General features: G+C 48.9%; 1 protein-coding gene across 1 annotated transcript in view; it reads left to right on the top strand.

Moving 5' to 3' along the window:
* Nucleotides 1–20,278, top strand: part of DOCK5 (dedicator of cytokinesis 5) — a 65,412-nt gene that overhangs the window by 20,479 nt on the left and 24,655 nt on the right. Inside the window, exons 7-28 of the mRNA XM_063420147.1 lie at nt 219–354; nt 601–758; nt 1,362–1,443; nt 2,241–2,370; nt 3,891–3,963; nt 5,239–5,381; nt 6,548–6,673; nt 7,260–7,384; nt 8,000–8,098; nt 8,698–8,770; nt 9,147–9,250; nt 9,502–9,679; nt 10,844–10,941; nt 12,034–12,123; nt 12,719–12,819; nt 13,610–13,744; nt 14,382–14,493; nt 14,742–14,812; nt 16,058–16,164; nt 16,779–16,915; nt 17,591–17,686; nt 19,252–19,350. Of these exons, the coding sequence (XP_063276217.1) occupies nt 219–354; nt 601–758; nt 1,362–1,443; nt 2,241–2,370; nt 3,891–3,963; nt 5,239–5,381; nt 6,548–6,673; nt 7,260–7,384; nt 8,000–8,098; nt 8,698–8,770; nt 9,147–9,250; nt 9,502–9,679; nt 10,844–10,941; nt 12,034–12,123; nt 12,719–12,819; nt 13,610–13,744; nt 14,382–14,493; nt 14,742–14,812; nt 16,058–16,164; nt 16,779–16,915; nt 17,591–17,686; nt 19,252–19,350 (2,473 nt within the window). The remainder of the gene's footprint in view (nt 1–218; nt 355–600; nt 759–1,361; nt 1,444–2,240; nt 2,371–3,890; nt 3,964–5,238; nt 5,382–6,547; nt 6,674–7,259; nt 7,385–7,999; nt 8,099–8,697; nt 8,771–9,146; nt 9,251–9,501; nt 9,680–10,843; nt 10,942–12,033; nt 12,124–12,718; nt 12,820–13,609; nt 13,745–14,381; nt 14,494–14,741; nt 14,813–16,057; nt 16,165–16,778; nt 16,916–17,590; nt 17,687–19,251; nt 19,351–20,278) is intronic.

The raw sequence follows: 20,278 nt of genomic DNA, 5'->3' as shown, positions 1-20,278 counted from the left end.
GAGTTACCTGGAAAATTCCTCCTCCCTTTAATGAGAAAATGGGAGAGAGAAGTTTTTGGAGGCAGGAAAACCAGCAGTGAGTGAAGTTGGTTTATTCCCAGGGGTGAGGTTATTCCCAGGGGTGGGATGCTCAGCACTGCCAGCCCGGGGCTGTGATTTGATCATTGCTGCTCCCACATTCTGAAATTTGGATTTTTTTGCCTCCTGGGGCTGTCCAGGATCCTGGGTCTGGACCTGGTTGTCCGAGATGACAACGGGAACATCCTGGACCCCGATGAGACCAGCACCATCTCCCTCTTCAAGGCCCATGAGACGGCATCCAAGAGGATTGATGAGAGGATCCAGGAGGAGAAGGTACCCCTGGTGTCCCTGCTGTGCCCTCCTCACTCACTGTTCTTTATATTTTCTGTGTTCTTTATATTCCTTTTATGCTGCTCTCCTTTGGCAGCAGAGCTGAATTCTCTGGGTTTGTTTGTAGTGAAGATAGAAAATTTGATGGAATTGCGAATTTTTTTGCAGTCCCTGCAGCAGAGCTGAATTCTCCTGGGTTCATTTGTAGCAGACATAGAAAATTTGATAGAATTGTGAATTTTTTTGCAATCCCTGCAGCAGAGTTTGGACCTCCGGGGGCAGCCAATATTCAACTCCACCCACACCTACAGCCTCTATGTGAACCTCAAGAACTTTGTGTGCAACATTGGGGAGGATGCAGAGCTGCTGATGAGCCTCTACGACCCCGACCTCTCCAAATTCATCAGGTGGGGCTTTTTTTTGAGATTCTGCAGCAGTTCAGTCGTCAGGGTGATCATTCTGCAGGGGCCAGGGGGGTGGAAAGGGAGTCCAGCAGATGATTCCAATTCCCCAGTGGGGGAAAATTAATTCCAATTAATTGGGGATGAATTTTGGAGAGATAGGAAGCCCAGGCTCTGTCCCTTTTAAAGCTGGGTATTTCTCTGATCCCACACTGTCTTTTTATTATTATTAATTTTCCCTGCTGTGGCTGCAAGCCTTGGTTAAGCATTTTATGAATTGTTTCCCAGTAAATCATGGATTTAAATGGTGTTTGCTGTCCAGGCAGTGCCAGTTCACATCTGGAGGGGGGGGAGGGTGTGAGGAGCTTTATCAGGGAGGCAGCTCCGTGTCAGGAGCTCTGTGTCCATCTCTGCCCTTATCAGCTGTGGCCCTGCAGTGGGAACTGCCCAGGGCTCACCCCATCCTGCCTGCAGTAAATGAGTCACTTTTGGGATAAAAGATTGGTCAAATATCCCTGAGGGATCAAAATGCTTTTGGGCTTTTGCCAGGAAATGGAGATGTCAGGCGTTGACTCATTTAAATTTACTTTTTTCTCCCTTTCTTTGCAGTGAAAATTACCTGGTTCGTTGGGGCAGCAATGGGATGCCTAAAGAGATTGAGAAGCTGAACAACCTCCAGGCAGTGTTTACTGTAAGTTCAGAGAATCCCAGAATGGGTTGGGAGGGATTTAAATCCCATCAGTGCCACCCCTGCCATGGCAGGGACAGCTCCCGCTGCCCCAGGGGGCTCCAGCCTGGCCCTGGGCACTGCCAGGGATCCAGGGGCAGCCACAGCAAAGCTGGGAATTCCATCCCAGTCCCTCCCCAGCCTCACAGGGGAGGATTTCTGCCCAGTGTCCCACCTGTCCCTGGCAGTGGGAAGCCATTCCCTGTGTCCTGGCACTGTAAATGTTTCCATCCTCTTGTGGTTTCCCTCCAGATCCAGAAGGCCACAATTTTTACCTGTGTATAACCCAACAAAACCTCCTTTTTTCCTTTTTTCCTTTTTTCCTTTTTTCCTTTTTTTCCTTTTTTCCTTTTTTCCTTTTTTCCTTTTTTTCCTTTTTTTCCTTTTTTCCTTTTTTCCTTTTTTCCTTTTTTCCTTTTTTCCTTTTTTCCTTTTCCCCCTTTTCTCCCTTTTCTCCCTTTTCTCCCTTTTCCCCCTTTTCCCCCTTTTCCCCCTTTTCCCCCTTTTCCCCCTTTTCCCCCTTTTCCCCCTTTTCCCCCTTGTCCCCCCCTTTACCCCTTTTCCTTTCTTCCTTCTGTCTTCTTTTCCACTCACAAAGGACACTGACAGATTTTAACTCATTGACAGATTTTAACTCTTTGATCGATTTTAACATTTAACTCTCATTGATTTTGACGTTCTAACATTTTAACACGCCCTTCGAATTCGATTTTAACATCGATTCAAACTCTCTTTTTTTAAATTTATTTTTTTAATTTCAGGACTTGAGCAGCTCTGACCTGATCCGGCCCAGGATCAGCCTGGTGTGCCAGATCGTGCGGGTGGGGCACATGGAGCTGAAGGAGGGCAAGAAGCACACGGGGGGGCTGCGGCGGCCCTTCGGCGTGGCAGGTGGGCACCGGGCACCTCGGGGTGCTGGGGAGGGGTCTGCTTTCATCTGTTGGTTAAGGGGTTTTTTTGATACTTTAGTTAAGGGTCTGTTTTGATTTGTTGGTTAAGGGGTTTTTTTGATACTTTAGTTAAGGGTCTGTTTTGATTTGTTGGTTAAGGGTCTTTTTTGATATGCTGGTAAGGGTATTTTTTGATAGGTTAGTTAAGGGTCTTTTTTGATCTGTTGGTTAAGGGTCTTTTCTGATATATTGGTTAAGAGTCTTTTTTGATTTGTTGGGTAAGGGGTTTTTTTGATCTGTTAAGGGTTTTTTTTTACATGTTAGTTAAGGGTCTTTTCTGACCTATTAGTTAAGGGTCTTTTTTGACATTTTGGTTAAGGGTCTTTTCTGATATATTGGTTAAGGGTCTTTATTGACATTTTGGTTAAGGATCTTTTCTGATATATTGGTTAAGGGTCTTTATTGACATTTTGGTTAAGGATCTTTTTTCCTTGAAAGCCCACACCAGAAGCAGAGGAAAAAGTCAGAGTTCGCCACCTCAGGTTTCTCAAAGTTGTTAAAGTTATTTATTATTTCTTCTCTCTCAGTTCTCTCAGTGCCCTGCCAAGGTCCTTGTTGCACAAGGCGTGAGGTGACTCCCCCAGTCAGGAGGGTTTGGACCTTTTGTACCTTTTCCCTGACCCAACCATTGTCCACCACGTATTTTTTATTTACAATTAATTACCAATACATATTACTTATATTAAACATGTCACTCCTATCCTAAACCAACCCCCTGTGTCCCACCACAGCAGAAGATGGAGGACAAGGACAAGAAGGACGAAGGACAGGGCCACACCCTGATCCCTCCATCTTTACTCCATTCTAAAACCCCCAAATTCCACATTTGCACGCTGTGATAAACTAAATACTATTTATATCAAACTCTTGAGGCTTGTAATTCCTCATACAAGGTTGGCAGCTTCTCCCATGGACTGAGGGCAAGGACAGCGTCACTTTGGGCTCTGTGCCAGGGTCCCAGAGCCCCCTGCCAGGGTCCTGGACCCTCCAGGGCAGCCCTGGGCTCTGTGCCAGGGTCCCAGACCCCCCTGCCAGGGCTCTGGACCCTCCAGGGCAGTCCTGAGCTGTGTGCCAGGGTCCCAGACCCCCCTGCCAGGACCCTGGACCATCCAGGGCAGCCTGAGGGATGCTCTGGGCTGTGACAAGGGGACAGGGACACGGGGCTGGCAGCTGGGAGCTGCAGCAATGGACAGAACCAAAAGGAAAATTCTCCTTCCAAGCGTGACCTGATACAATCTTAGGTGAGGCCAGCGTGGGATGAGCCCCACGAGGATGCATCAAACTCTGAATTTCTCAGCTCTGGGTGTGATAAAAGAGAGACTCAGCTGGTGGAGGCTCCCTTGGAGTCTGCTGGGACAGAGTTTGGAGTGTCACTGGCCCCAAATAACGCCTGGTTTGGTTTTTATTCCACTCTGAGAGGGGGCTGCTGGCAGCTCTGACGATGCCCTGGTGTCGTTGCAGTGATGGACATCACGGACATCATCCACGGCAGGGTGGACGACGAGGAGAAGCAGCACTTCATCCCCTTCCAGCAGTGAGTACCGGGCTGCAGAGCTGCCCTGGGGAGGGCAGGGGAGCCTGGCACAGCCCCAGGGGCTCCAGGGCAGATCAGCTGAGAGCAGGGAGAGGGTCCTGTCACCCCCCCCTGTTCCCCTTGGTTTTCATGGCTCTGTCACAGCCTGGATGTTTTGGGTGAGGAAGAGGAGCACGGAGCAAAATGGGGATGTGGGGAACGTGACTCCCAAAGTGTTTGGGGGGTTGTGAGGGTTTTCAGAGAGACTGAGCACAGACACAGCTCTTTGTCACTGCGGTGTGGGACCCCCTGTGCTGCCCCTCCCTCCCCACATTTCCTCGTCAGGGTCAGTCCCGAGGAAGGGATTTCTCCCTGTCTGGGGAGAGATTCCAGCCCTGGTGAGTTCTGCATTTCTGCACTGGGAGTTAGACTCGTGTTTGTTCTGCCTGCTCTGCTTGCTGGCTTTTTCTGGCATGTCAGGGAATAAAAATGGAGCTTGTTTGGGTAGCCCCAGCCGTGTTTTTACAGCCCTAAATACAGCAAAGCATTGCCTGCAGCCATTTGTTAGTACAGAGTATTTTCAGGGGAGATTTGGGTTTGTTCCCCTGCCCTTTCAGGGCTTTCCCTTTCCAGAATAATGGTAGTCTGCTACTTTTTTGTTGTTTGGTTTTTTTTTAAATTAATGGCTTTGATTACTTATTTTTTTATTTGTTTAGGCATTTTGGTTTGTTTATTTGTTTTTTAATTTGGGTTGCGTTGGTGGGTTTTTTGGTTGTTTGTTTGATTTGTTTTTTCTTTTGTTGGTTTGGGTTTTTTTCCCCATTTTTCTTCTGCTCTAAAGAGGCCGAGTTGAGGATGGGCAGCCTGTGGGGAACTCGTTTCTCCCTCATTATTGATGCTGTGGCTACAGGAGTGAAATCAGGGTCAAGATCCAAACCTCAATAATCTTGTTAGTGACTGGGGATGGGTTCATCACTTAGGTGTTGTCGCAGCAGTCATTAATTTATGTTAATTTTCATTAATTTATGTTAATTCCCATTAGTTTACCAACAGTTAATCTGCATGGGGACAGCTCTGAGGCAAACCTGAAGTCAGGGCTTAAATCCTGAGGTCAGTGTGACTTCCCTTAGGCCAGAGGGATAAACTGAGCTGCGTTTCCTGGTGTGAAGGTTTAAATGGATTTTATGCAGGCGAGGGAATGAAAACCTCACGGAATCCTTTAAAAAAACCCACATTTATCTGGAAATCACCAGCCTGCCCCAGTCCCTGACCCGTTTTTGTGGCCCTCCTGCCCAGGATTGCCATGGAGACCTACATCAGGCAGCGCCAGCTCATCATGTCCCCCCTGATGGCCTCGCACGGCATCGGCGAGAACGAGCCCCTCACCGCCGTCTTCAACAAGGTCATCGCCGCCAAGGAGGTCAACCACAAGGGCCAAGGTGCAGAATCACAGAATCACAGAATTCACAGGATTCACAGAATCACTGAATCACAGGATTCACAGGATTCACAGGATTCACAGAATCACAGAATCACAGAATCACAGAATCACAGAATTCACAGAATCACAGAATCACAGAATCACAGAATCACAGAATCACAGAATCACAGAATCACAGAATTCACAGAATACACAGAATTCACAGGATTCACAGGATTCACAGAATTCACAGATTCACAGAATTCACAGAATTCACAGAATTCACAGAATTCACAGAATCACAGAATTCACAGAATCTCAGGTTGGAAGAGACCTCCAAGGTCATCGAGTCCAACCCAACACCTCACCTGAACCATGAGTGCCACGTCCAGACTTTGTTTAAACTCATCCAGGGATGGTGACTCCACCACCTCTCTGGGCAGACAATTCCAGTTCTTTATCACCATTTCTATAAAAAACTTCGTCCTGATATCCAACCTAAATTTCCCTCGAGGCTGTGTCCTCTCCTCCTGTCAGTGCTGCCTGGAGAAAGAGCCCAGCCCCACCTGAGCACAGCCACATTTCAGGGAGCTGTGAGAGTGATGAGGTCACCCCTGAGCCTCCTTTTCTCCTGGATAAACAACCCCAGCTCCCTGGAAAGTCTAGAAATCGAGGTTTAATGGGATTTAATCCCTTCCCCAAGCCCAGTGTGGGCTCTTGGCCATGGTTGTCCCTTTGTCCCTTTGTCACCTGTCACACACGGAGCTAAAATCCAGATAAAACCAGGCAAAACCTGCATGGGAACAGCTCCTCACTTGCTAGTCACGTCCTTAAGGTCAATATTTTTTAACACCTTTAAAATCAAAGCGTTTTGTTTATAAAATGGACGTGGCTGTGCGTCCCAAGTGCCGTTGAGGTTTAATCAAATTATTCTGGATTTTTCTGGTCTTCCTTGGCTCAAAGGCACTCGAGATTTATCTCTGAAAGTTTGGGGTTTACTTCACAGAATCTTCTTGCCCAGCAAAGTCTCACTCAGATTAGGGGACATGGAGAGCTGGGCAAGAGAGAACCAGATGGGACATGGAGTTTTCATGAAAACAGATTTTTTGGAAGCACAGGCATAAATTTCACTCATTTGTACCTTTTTGTTTTCAGCCCACCTTTTTGTTTTCTCCCTTTTCTCAGGTCTCTGGGTCTCCCTGAAGCTGCTCCCCGGGGATCTGGCTCAGGTTCAGAAGGATTTTTCCCACCTTGTGGACAGATCCACTGCGGTGGCTCGAAAAATGGGCTTCCCTGAGATCATCCTTCCTGGTAGGTGCCGTGTGCTTCTGCATTCCGTGGAGTCAAAATCCACCTGAAATTCTACAATTTCTGTCACAAAAAGATCTATTTGAAAAGAAAAAAAAAATCTGAAAACCTTTTATTTTTTTTCAGATTTCCAGGTTATTTTTATTACTTTTGGGCACAAGAAGTTGAACACATGAGTTTCCTTTCTTGTGGCATAATTAAAGTCTATGGAGCTTTGGGAAGAAAATGCCTCTTTAGTCAAAAAAGGGATTTTTTTGTATATGGCTTTGACCCCCACCCATTAAATTCAATTCAAGGGTTAAATTTGGAGTGGATTTAACACTGGAGAGCTCATTAAATTAAAAAAAGCAACAACAACAACAAAACAACAAAAAAAACCCCACAAAAGGACAGAGGGACAGAGGTTTGTAGAAAGGAAAATTGGTTTTTTTAGAAGATTTTGTGTAATTTGAGACGGAGATGGGGACGGTGTGACGGTGGGCGTTGTTAATTAACGGCTAAGAGGAAAATGAGGATAACGAGGCACCCAAGGGTGTTAAATGTGAGCCTGGGGATGAGAACCCAGCTCAGTAAAGCCTGGGCACTGCAGGTGACGTCCGGAACGACATCTACGTCACCCTGATCCAGGGGGAGTTCGACAAAGGCAAGAAAAAAACCCCCAAAAACGTCGAGGTCACCATGTCTGTGCACGACGAGGACGGGAACCTGCAGGAGGTAGGTTTTAATTGGAATAATTATTAAATTACCCCTCTGGAGATTTACCCACCCACAATACTCTGTGATGCAGCTCTGCCTAAAGCCAGAGGGGTTCTATCCCCACCAGCCAGCAGCCTCACAAAAATGGATTCAGAATAATTAGCCAGGCTGATTGGAGGGGTTTGGAGAAAGCAAAACGGTTTTAATTAAAGAAGAAAATACCAAACTATACAAAATAAAAGAGTAAAAGCCCTGCACAGTGCAGGGAGGTCCCTTGCACCTGTTAAGCCCTGAGGATCTCTGTGCTCTCTCTCAAGTATTCAATGACCAAGGAGGGATTTTTGGCAAGCTGCCCAATAGTAATATTAAAAATAGCAGTAGTAATATATTAAAATAGCAATATATATATTTAATATATTAAAAATATCCACATTGCTTGAGGAACAGCTCAAGGGTCCAACAGTGCCTTTGTCCTGGCACTGGGCAAATCATGGTGAGAGGAGCACTGAAAGTTTCTGGATTTTCTTCCTTAAAAGTTCAAGGATGAAACTCAAACTCCTTCCCAATTTGGGAAGCACTGCAACAACTCCACATTTACCTTTTTTCCCCCCAATCCCTGTGTTTTGTCTGAAGAAAGCCATCCACCCCGGGGCTGGCTGCGAGGGCGTCTCCGAGTACAAGTCCGTGGTTTATTACCAGGTCAAGCAGCCCTGCTGGTACGAGACCGTCAAGGTAGGGCCCTGTCCCTCACCGTGCAGAGCAGGGCTGGGGTGAAACCAGCACTGCCTCAGCACCGGGGTGTGCTGGGGAAATCGAGGTGTGCTCACCGCGTGTGCTCATCCCGTGTGCTCCTGCCGTGTGCTCACCCTGTGCTCACCCTGTGCTCCCCCCGTGTGCTCACACTCTGTGCTCACACTCTGTGCTCACGCCGTGTGCTCACCCTGTGCTCACACCCTGTGCTCACACCCTGTGCTCACACCCCGTGCTCACACTCTGTGCTCACACCCCGTGCTCACACCCCGTGCTCACACCCCGTGCTCACACCCCGTGCTCACACCCCGTGCTCACAACTCTGTGCTCACACCCTGTGCTCACACCCCGTGCTCACACCCCGTGCTCACACTCTGTGCTCACACTCTGTGCTCACACCCTGTGCTCACACCCTGTGCTCACACCCTGTGCTCACACCCCGTGCTCACACCCTGTGCTCACACTGTGCTCACACTCTGTGCTCACACCCTGTGCTCACACCCTGTGCTCACCCTGTGCTCACACCCTGTGCTCACGCCCTGTGCTCACGCCGTGTGCTCACGCCGTGTGTCACCCTGCAGGTGGCCATCGCCATCGAGGAGGTCAGCCGCTGCCACCTGAGGTTCACCTTCCGCCACCGCTCCTCGCAGGAGTGTGAGTGCAGGAGGGGCAGCTGTGGGATGGCTGAGATCCCTGTAGGATCCCCGTGCTCCCTGTAGGATCTCTGTGCTCCCTGTGGGATCCCTGTGCTCCCTGTGGGATCCCCGTGCTCCCTGTAGGATCCCCGTGCTCCCTGTAGGATCCCCGTGCTCCCTGTAGGATCCCCGTGCTCCCTGTAGGATCCCCGTGCTCCCTGTAGGATCCCCGTGCTCCCTGTAGGATCCCTGTGCTCGCTGTAGGATCCCTGTGCTCCCTGTATAACAAAGCTGCTGCTGAGGTTGCAGGGCTGCAGTTTGGGCACTGCCGGGGTTGCAGGGCTGCAGTTTGGTGCTGAGGCCGTTGCTGATGCAGATTTCTCTCCTCTCTGCAGCCAGGGACAGGTCAGAGAGGGCCTTTGGCGTGGGCTTTGTGAAGCTGATGAACGCGGACGGGACCACGCTGCAGGATGGCAAACACAACCTGATCGTGTACAAGGTACCCGGGGCATTTCCAGCATGTTTAACCCATCAAAATTCCCTCCTGGCTGATTGTCCAAGCAGTAAAAAGCTCCAAAATGAATGTGGGGAGACGAGAAATCCTCCCAAACTCTGTGGCTTTGCAAATAGCTCAGCTCATCTGCAGCATGGGCGGCTCATCCCTGAAATTAAAAACTCAATAAGAGATGAAAAAGCTTTTCAAACCCATTCTGGCTGTCGCTGTGGGCCGTGACCTTTCTCTCTTGCTAGGGTGACAACAAGAAAATGGAAGATGCCAGGAGTTATTTGACCCTTCCTTGCACCAAGACAGAGGTGGAGGAGAAGGATTCACCCTCGGGGAAAAACCTGCACGCCCTGGGCAAGGACAGCACCAAGGACAGCTTCCAGATCGCCACTGTCATCTGCTCCACCAAGCTCACCCAGAACGGTAGGGCCACGAGATCTCCTGGTTTTCTGAGTGTTCATATTAAAATAGAAGTTTTTCACCTTCTCACGCTCTGATATAAAAAAGGAGATCGTGTTTTATAAATATTCCCATTGTTTTCACATTCTTCTCCAAGGAGAGGAGAGGTTGTGACAGCCCTTTTGACCAGCGTGGTTGAGAGGTGGGGATTCCACTCTCCAATCTGTGGTCACCTTTCAAACAGTATTTAAGAGCAGGTAATAAACAAAGGGGACTTTTTCTCTGCCCTGATTTCTCTCACAACTCCCAAATCTCAGCGTGGTCATTTGAGCGTGGTGAGCAGTGACAGGGCCTGTGCTGGGGCTCTGAAATGCAGAGATTCCCTTCAGGAAGGTTTTTTCTGTGTGGGCAGAGAGCCCCAGCTCTCGTTGTGCTGCTGGTGTCAGCCCTGTCCCCAGAACAAGCTCCCAAAAACCCTTTCACACAAATATTCGGTGCAGCCTGCCAGTGTTAAACCCCAAAAGTTTTTTGGCACGTGTGGAAATGTCACCTGTCAGTGGCAGTGTCTGTGTTTGGCCAGGATTTTTAATATTTAGGCTTAACTACCTTAAATACTAAATAATTATTAAATTACCCTATATATTATTAAATAATAATTATCTACTATAATTACCTACTATATTATTAATAATAAATAATGATTATTAAATTATAAATGAATATTAATAAATAATAATCACCCACTACCTGTGAAGAGGGCAGCAGTGAGGCCTGAGCTCTCCAGGGTGGGGATGTGCATTAACTCTGCCAGGGGGATCAGGATGAGGAGTGAGGTGTGAGTGACTCCAGCCCGTGCTGGGAAATGATGGGAGACCTCCAGCACCTCTGGAAGACTCCTGGGCTAAACCTTAATTAATGAAGCCTTAATAATAAAATTCCTGCCTTGAGATGCTCTTGAGTCCATAAAACCCCCTGCAAAGCCTCCAAGTGCGTTATCAGCCGGGTTTCCATTTTTAGCAGAGCTTTGCTGCTGTGCCAAGACACAAGGAGCACCTCAAGGCACCGTTCTGCACCTCAGGGTGACTTTTCCTTGTGCACTGACTAAAAATAAAAACTAAATACTAAAAATAAAACCTAAAAACTTGCTGTGACTGTGGTTTGCTGATTGCTGCCTGCTGTCCTTCGCAGTCGACCTGCTGGGTTTGCTGAACTGGCGCTCCCACGCCCACAGCATCGCCCACAACCTGAGGAAGCTGATGGAGGTGGAAGGAGGGGAGATCGTGAAGGTACCCCGGGGATTGGAGCCTCTCTGGGCACAAACTTTGCTGTCTCCTCCTGGTGTTGGGTCTGGCTGGGTGGGGAGGGCAGCTCTGGGTGCTGAGAGGTGGGAGAGTCATCAAAAAAGGGAAAATTTGGCTTGGGATGGAGCTGGAAATGAACTTTTGGCACCCCCTGACAGCTCCTGCTGTCCCAGCTGGCTCCAGCCTGGCCTTGGACACTCCCAGGGATGGGCAAGGTGCTCTGAGAACCTGAGCCTCACTCTCGCTCCAAATTCACCAGAATTACAGAAATTAAATATTACAGGCATCAGGGACAGGGTGGTGATTTTATTTATGGCTGCTCTGACAACCTGAGCCTCACTCTCGCTCCAAATTCACCAGAATTACAGAAATTAAATATTACAGGTATCAGGGACAGGGTGGTGATTTTATTTTCCCCTTTATCCTCACAAAATAAGAGATATATCCCAAGCCTGACTTGGAATTTTCAACTCCTTTGGGAATGAGGAGGGACTTGCTGTGAATCTGGGGAGCAGAGACAGCCCAGAGACCTCGCACTGTGGAGAGTGGGCCTGAAATGGGGGGAATTCCCACAGAAATGGGTCTGCTGAGGGATTTAGGAGGAATTTTGCCTGCAGAGAGGGGTCCCAGGAATGAATGTGCTCCTGGAAAAAAAGAGGAAAAAAAGAGGAAAAAAAGATCTTCCTTCCCCCAGAGCTGATCATGGCAATCACACAGGGCTGGGATCCCTTTTTGGATATTTTCTCACAGACAGGTGTGAGAGTTTGATAAAGAATTGATTTTTTATTCATTTCTTTTAGTGTTTATTAATAAACCTATCTTTATACCTTTTAAGTTGGAGCCTGCTTTGCTTTTTTCTCCTAATCCTATCTCACAGCAGGGAAAAAAGTAACTAAATTCTGGTGTAGATTGAGATTGTAGAAATTTTAATTGTAGAGATTGTAGAGATTTTAATCTAAACTAAATTGTAGATTATGAGTGTAGATTTTCCATTTCAGCTGGGTGGGAGGGGAGGGATGCAGGGTGCCAGGAGCTGCTGCCTTTCCCCACCTTTTCACTGCTCCTTTTCCCCTCCAGTTTTTGCCAGACACCCTCGATGCCCTTTTCAACATCATGATGGAAATGTCAGAAAATGAAACCTACGATTTCCTGGTCTTTGATGCCCTGGTGAGTGAATCTCCTCCGAGTTCAGAGTTTGTTTTCAGCCACATTTCCAGTCTGTTCCTGGTGATTCCAATCAGCAATTCCTGGTGATTCCAATTAGCAACTGGAATTGCTAATTCCAATAAGCAATTATTATAAGCAATAATTCAATTGGTACTTTGCTGTAGAAATAAATTATATTGAAACACTTCTAAAAGGATTTTTTTCAGGAGCCAGGACTGAAATACACATCAGTAGTCACAGTGAAAAGAGTGATAAATTGCACACACACAGGATTTAGTATTTAGTATTTAGTATTTAGTATTTAGTATTTAGTATTTAGTATTTAGTATTTAGTATTTAGTATTTAGTATTTAGTATTTAGTATTTAGTATTTAGTATTTAGTATTTAGTATTTAGTATTTAGTATTTAGTATTTATTTAGTATTTAGTATTTATTTAGTATTTAGACTGTTAGAAGATGGATAAGGCTCCCTGTAGCATTAATGCTGTGAAACAAAAATTATAACCCAGCAAAATAAATGGAATTTGAGGCTGTTGTACTCCAGTCACTGCGCAGCTCTGTGCATCTGCTTCCTTCTGGAATTTTTTTTGGCAGGTATTTATCATTTCTCTGATTGGAGACATCAAGTTCCAGCACTTCAACGCCGTGCTGGAGACGTACATTTACAAACACTTCAGTGCCACCCTGGCCTACGTGTGAGTGCCACACCCTGGGGTCCCCAGCAGGGTCCCTGCGGGGCTGGGGTGACATCAGCTCCTCTGATGAGGTCACTTTTAATGATGTTAATGTGATAAAGGCAGCAGAGAGCAGAGTTCTGTCCCTTCTCTGCGTTCAGGAGAGAAGGAATCATTCTCGTTGCTCTTTTTGCCCTCTAAAAAGTTTCTGTTGTGAGATTTATTTTTTTTTCCTGTCAAAACAGACGGAAAAATAAAAATCTCTGTCGTGGGCCTTGGCTCTCCAGCCCCTTGACCAAGCCCCCCTCAGCCAAAGGTCATCACCCCTGTGGCAGCAGAAGTGAAAAGTCAAAACTGAGGGCAAAGCCAGAAGCCAAACTGCTTTTCCTCTCTATTTTTTTTTTAATTTTTACTCCTCTTAATTTTTACTGATCCACGTGAATTCCTGGCTGTCACCCTAAAGGAAATCAGAATTTGAATCCTCCTCTCCTGGAATGTCCCTGCCACACCATCACTGCCTCCGTGGGATTTCCTTTCCTCCTGCTGCTCCACACCTGGGAATTCCCACACGGGGAATGGGTTTTTATCTTCCTGGACAGGTCCTTTCAGGGCAAAGGAACCGCAGAGCAGGAGGGGGTGGCACTTTCAGCCCAAGATTTCAGGGGGAAATGGGCAGTGAGGAGGAGCCCTGTGGTGTCTGTGGGGCTGCAGTTCCTCTCTGGGATGAGGAAACCGGGCTTGCACAGGAACTCGGTTTTATTTTATTTAATGATTTGTTTTATTTCAACTTTTTGTTGTTTTATTTCCAAAGGAAGCTCACCAAAGTCCTGAACTGCTACGTGGGGAACGCTGAGGACTCCAGCAAGACAGAGCTGCTCTTTGCAGCCCTGAAAGCCCTGAAATACCTGTTCAGGTTCATCGTGCAGTCACGGGTGCTGTACCTGAGGTGGGTCCAGCCCTCCCATCCTGCTTCTCCTCTGGAATTCCAGAAAATTCCACTGAAGGGCACCAAATCTCTGTCACTGACTGGTTAAGAAGATCTTCCTGTCCTTTGGCTGTGGCTGGAGCAAATGAGTTGAGCAAAAATGAAAATATCAGATTAAAAGAGAGAAAAAGCTTTTAATTCCTCCCTAACGTGCAACAAGCAGCACGTGGTAGAGCTGAAAAGGAACCCGGTATTTGTCTTTATAAAGTAAAACATGGAATTTCCTCCTCATTTTCAGAACCTTTAAGAAATAAATACACAGGCACATAAATCATTAGGTGAGGTGGGGGGTGACATTCTCCAGTTGAGGAAAAACCAACGACAGTGGTTTAATTGCAGCTTCAAAACATCTTCTCATAGATTCAGAGGATTTGAAACCCTTTTTTCATGTCCACTCTGGATATTTTATTTTTTTCCAGTTTAACCCCCAGAACCCAAGCAGAATTTGCTGCAGCACTGCCTGAAAAGTGCAGTTTTTCCCCCTATAACAGATTCCAGCAGGAAAGGGCTGCAAAATATCCATTTTTCCCCCCCAAAGTCTTTGTAGAAGGAGCTGTTGTTGCACAGGATGAACTCCTGGCTCTCCCTGTTCTCGCAGTGTTTATGGGCAGAGCGAGGATGGGAATGAATTCAACGATGGAATTCGCCAGCTCTTCCTCTCCTTCAACGTCCTCATGGACAGGCCCCTGGAGGAGGCTGTCAAGATCAAGGTGAGCAGCATTTCCAGGGAAAAGCAAAAAAAAAAATAAATTAATTAGATCAACTGGACAAAGGAATGAGAGAACTGCCCATGAATCCCTTCTCCCCCACTCTGCACTGCAGCTCTGGAGGCTCTGTGGATGCATGAATTTGATTTTAAACCTGTTCTCTGTAGTTGTCCCTGTATTTGCTCCTGACAAAACCTGAATTTCCCACGTGTTTTTCATGTCTTTGGGTTTTTGTTTTTTTCTCCTTTCAGGGGGCAGCTCTGAAGTATTTGCCAAGCATCATAAATGATGTCAAGCTGGTGTTTGACCCCGTTGAGCTCAGGTAACTGAATTGTGTTTGTTTGTCCTCTAAACCCTCTAAACTTCAGCTGGTTTGATGAATTTTGGCTGGAAACAGCCACTCTGGTCATGATCTGATGGTGCAGGACCCGAGGAAGGATTTAAAGGATTAAAGTGGAGTTCAGAGGATTCTGTGCATCCCAGTTTTTCATTCTGGGAGTGCCCAAGGCCAGGCTGGACAGGGCTTGGAGCCACCTGGGGTAGCGGGAGGTGTCCCTGCCCCTGGCAGGGGTGGAGCTGGGGGATTTTAGGGTCCCTTCCCACCCCAACCATTCCAGGATTGTGGGATCCTTACAGGCACCTCGAGGTTTTACTGAAAAGCAAAATCCGAGGGCAGTGAAGTGTTGGAAGTTCCCAGCACTCCTGAAAAACGTGGCAAAGGCTGGGAAACCAAGAGCTTTGTCCATCCAGGAAATTCTCAGCCCTGTGGGCTCCTGCTTTGGGTGCTCAGAGCTTTGCTCAGAGCTGTGCCCGGCCCTGCCTCCCTGTCCTGACACAAGAGATTTGCTGGGAAGCAGCAGACAGGCAGCAAACGCCCGTGGAATTTAATTTGGGGGGATCTGGGGTTGAGTCATCACTCTGAGGGAAGGGGAGGAGGGAGGAGGAGCCTTTGCTGCTGCTGAGTGTTCCAGGCTTCACCAGGAGCTGCTGGGTGGGTTCAGAAGGAGCCTTCCCGAATTTCCGTGGGGGTGACAGCCGTGGGATCACCCCGTGCTGGCACTGGAGGGGTACAGCAGTGTCCATGTGGGATGGGTGGGAATTCTGAGCCCTGTGGGATGGGTGGGAATTCTGAGCCCCTGTGGGATGGGTGGGAATTCTGAGCCCCTGTGGGATGGGTGGGAATTCTGAACCCCTGTGGGATGGGTGGGCTGGCTGGGTGGGAATTCTGACCCCTGTCCCCTCTGCCAGTGTCCATGTGGGAATTCTGACCCCTGTCCCCTCCCCACAGTGTCCATGTGGGAATTCTGACCCCCTGCCCTCTCCCACAGTGTCCCTGTGGGAATTCTGACCCCTGCCCTCTCTCCCACAGTGTCTGGGTGGGAATTCTGACCCCTGTCCCCTCTCCTCAGTGTCCATGTGGGAATTCTGACCCCTGTGGGATGGGTGGGCTGATGCTGGGTGGAAATTCTGACCCCTGTCCCCTCTCAGTGTCCATGTGGGAATTCTGACCCCTGTCCCCTCTCTCAGTGTCCCTGTGGGAATTCTGACCCCTGTCCCCTCTCCTCAGTGTCCTCTTCACCAAGTTCATCCAGAGCATCCCTGAGAACCAGCTGGTGCGGCAGAAGCTGAACTGCCTGACCAAGATCGTGGAGAGCGACCTGTTCAGGCAGGCAGGTGAGCGCCCCGGGGGCTCTGGGTGCTGCCAGGGCCACAAACCCTCCCAGACGAGATCCCCTGGCAGTCACCAGGGGCAGAGCACCACGAAATCCATCTCCAGAAACGTTCCTTGCCGTGGAAGGACTGGAAGAGATTTTTTTTTACTGTTCCGTGCCCAAAATGTGGGAGCCTGACCCGGGGTGGTGATTCAGGAGCAGGGAGAGGCTGAGTGTGCTCGTTGATGAAAGGGCGGGGTTGGGTGGGATTTAGGGAAGGAATTCCTGGCTGGGAGGGTGGGGAGGGGCTGGAATGGGATTCCCAGAGCTGTGGCTGCCCCTGGATCCCTGCAGTGCCCGAGGCCAGGCTGGGGCACCCTGGGGCAGTGGGAGCTGTCCCTGCCATGGCACGGGTGGGATTTAAGGTCTCTCCCTTTTTGGTCCCTCCCAACCCTTCTGGGGTTCCACAATTCAAATTCCAGATCCTTTATGACCCTCCCCACTCTGCTGGAGGGAACTCCAGTGGCTTTGGGCAGGTTCTGGTGCCCCAGGTGGGATCAGGAGTGGGACACCCCTGCCAGGAGCCCCCACCCAGGTCCCACTGAGGCCCTGCTGTGTCCCTGTGTCCCTTTGCAGAGTGCAGGGACGCCCTCCTGCCCCTGCTCGTGGATCAGCTGAGTGGGCAGCTGGATGACAACTCCAGCAAGCCCGACCACGAGGCCAGCTCGCAGCTCCTCAGCAGCGTCCTGGAGGTCCTGGACCGCAAAGATGTGGTGAGCACGAGCTCTCGGGGCTGCCAGCTCAGCTCAGTTCCCCTTCTGAGGAGTTAAAGTAAAGAAACATCCTCAATTTACGCTGTAATGAGTCAGGATTGTGACATTTATAACAATTGTGGTGCCTCTCTGTGCAGCTCTTTGTAGTGGCTCTGTCTGAAGAGGAGCCAGGATGGGTTGAATTAGTTGTTATCACTGCTAGAAGCATTTATTTCCTTTTCTGGGGACCCAAATGTCATCCCAGCCGCTTTGGTGGCTTGCTCAGTAATTTGGAGCAGGAAAAAGGAGTTTTTTACATGGGATAAAAAGGAGGAGGCTGCTCGTTCTCTCTGTTATGGGATGGGGACACAGGAACAGTTCAGCCAGAAAAATGCACTTCCCCTCTGGCCATGGGAGCTGTTCTGGGTGCCTGTGAGCAGAGGGGTTTGAGCTGTTCAGAGAAAACAAATCACAGCCCCAGGATGAGCTGCTGAGGTTGGGACAGGGCCATTAAGGGAATTCTCCACCCAGGGAATCCCAGAGTGCTTGAATCGATCTCTCCTCCACTTAAATCTTCTTTTTCTGCTTCCTCTGATGGCACTTCAGCCGTGCTAGGGCAGCCCTCCCACGCGGGGCGCTGCCCCTGGCAGGCTGTGCCCAAGGAAGGTCCCCAATGTCCCCTGCTGCTGTCCCCAGGGTGCCACCGCTCTGCACATCCAGCTGATGATGGAGCGGCTGCTGCGCCGCGTCAACCGCACCGTGATCGGGATGAGCCGCCAGTCCCCGCACATCGTGAGAGCCCTGCTGCCCTTCCCTTCCCTTCCCTTCCCTTCCCTTCCCTCCCCTTCCCCTTCCCCTTCCCCTTCCCCTTCCCCTTCCCCTTCCCCTTCCCCTTCCCCTTCCCCTTCCCCTTCCCCTTCCCCTTCCCCTTCCCCTTCCCCTTCCCCTTCCCCTTCCCCTTCCCCTTCCCCTCAGTCTCCATCACCTTTAACCATGGGGTTCACTCCCCTGGGAGCCCTTTCCTCTCTCCCCAGCCCCTTTAACAGTGGGATTCCTTCCTTTGGGAGCTTTTTCCTGCCTCCCCAGCCCCTTTACAATGAGATTCATTCCCTTGGGAGCCCCTCCTGCCTCCCCATCACCTTTAACAGTGGGATTCATTCCTTTGGGAGCCTTTCCTCCTTTCCCAACACCTTTAACAGTGGGATTCATTCCCTTGGGAGCCTTTTCCTCTTTCCCCAGCCCCTTTACAATGAGATTCATTCCCTTGGGAGCCTTTTCCTCTTTCCCCATCACCTTTAACAATGAGATTCATTCCCTTGGGAGCCTTTTCCTCTTTCCCCAGCCCCTTTAACAGTGGGATTCATTCCCTTGGGAGCCTTTTCCTCTTTCCCCAGCCCCTTTACAATGAGATTCATTCCCTTGGGAGCCTTTTCCTCTTTCCCCAGCCCCTTTAACAATGAGATTCATTCCCTTGGGAGCCTTTTCCTCTTTCCCCATCACCTTTAACAATGAGATTCATTCCTTTGGGAGCCTTTCCTCTTTCCCCATCACCTTTAACAGTGGGATTCATTCCCTTGGGAGCCTTTCCCTGCCTCCCCAGCCCCTTTAACCGTGGGGTTCCCTCCCCTGGGAGCTCTCAGAGGGCAGCAGAGCCTGCTGAGCTCCTCTCTCGGCTCCCTGCAGCCCCTCTGTGCTGCCCAGAGCTGACCCCGGGTGTTTTTCCAAGGGTCAGGATCCCGTTTATCCCTCTGCACTCCGAGCTGAGTCACTGGGGGTGATTTCATTTCCTCCCTGTGCACAGGGTCCTGCCTCACTGCAGCGCCTGTCACAGGAGCTCTGCTGCATTTCGGGGCTCAACAAAATGAAATTCTGAGGGGTGAGACCCCCCCAGGGGCATTTCTGAGCCCCGAGGGGCTGCAGGCAGCCGGGGGGTTTTAATTCACCCTGGATTCCATGTACAGGAGGATGGGAAATCCAGGATTTATCTGATTTTTGATGAGTCTGGGGTCACTCTAAAGTGCCACCCATGAGAATTGCAGCTGGGCCCTGCTAAATCTAAAATTCAGAGTCAGCTTGGAAAAGACCTTCAAGGACTGATGGAGTGGATCAATATATATCACATAAAACCCTGAGTTTGGAGGGTGTGTTTGTCCTGCCATCCACAGGAGAAAGAAAGCAACACCCAGATTTCAAGGTTGAATTTTAGGAATTCCTGACTGGTTCAAACAACCTCACGTTGATGCCAGCACAGAGATAAGGAGGATTCTGATCAGTGATAATTTGATTAGGTCACATTTAGAGGTTCCAGTGCCTAACCCAGGGAAATGACTCAGTATTTTGTATTTTTGCCCTTGCAGGGGATTTTCGTGGCCTGCATGACAGCCATCCTCAGGCAGATGGACGATTTCCATTACAGCCATTACATCAACACCTTCAAAACCAGGCAGGACATCATCGTAAGTCAGCCTGGCTGGGGGATGAGCTCAGCCCGATTTCTCTGCCGAAATTTGGGCTGATCAAAGCCTCAGCAGCAGCTCCTGGTGCCTCAATTTTGGGGAATTTCTCCCTCTCACCCTTGGCTGGGCATTGGGGGGGGTTGGTGACTCAGCAGAGCCCCAGAGCAGCATTTGTGACATTGAGGAGAAACATTTTTAGTGGGTAAAACAACAAAAAAAAAAAGTTTGTTTTGAGTCAGGAACCCAAAGAAGGAATGAAGATGAGAAAGGAAAAGCGTTTCCCCTTGTCTGGCTCTCACTCTGTGCCCCTGCTCTCTTTTTCTAATTCTTTCCCTCCTCTAAAGTTTCATAAATGTTTGAATTTTGGTGCACAACACGAGAACTCCTGGAGCTTTTTTGTGCCTTTATTCCTTATTTTGCAATTGGGAAGTGGCTGTTTCTTGAAATTCCAGCTGAGCAAGGGCCTGGAGTTGTGTTTTCCCTGTACCAAAAGGTTTGGAATTCACTTTGGGGAGCCAAGGTGATTTTTTTTTCCCTGTGCAGTTGGAATTAAGAGAATTTCACAGAAAATCACTTGCAGAAATCAGCAGCTGAACCAGAGTGGAGCAACACAGCCACCTACAGGCCACTGACACTTCATGGGGGTTTGGGACTGGTTTTATTGAAAGGGAAAAGGAAAGGGAAGAGGAAAGGGAAGGGAAAGGAAAGGAAGCCAAAATCAGGCAGATCCAGGAATTCTGGAAATGTTCATCCAGTGAGGACATTTTCAGGATGGTTATGGAAAATACCAGTTTCTAATCTGATTTTTATACACCTTTAAATCCACCGCAGCAAACCTCCCTTTGCAGTGGTGAGATACCACTACAGAAAATTCTATTTTGCTGCAATAACTGCTTTTATTTCTGTTGTTCACCATTGGGGTTTGTTT

This window comes from Prinia subflava, chromosome 29 (assembly GCF_021018805.1).
Source record: "Prinia subflava isolate CZ2003 ecotype Zambia chromosome 29, Cam_Psub_1.2, whole genome shotgun sequence".
NCBI classification, from domain to species: Eukaryota; Metazoa; Chordata; class Aves; order Passeriformes; family Cisticolidae; genus Prinia; species Prinia subflava.
Note: the sequence above shows the minus strand (reverse complement) of the source record. Positions and strands in the feature narration are given on the sequence as shown.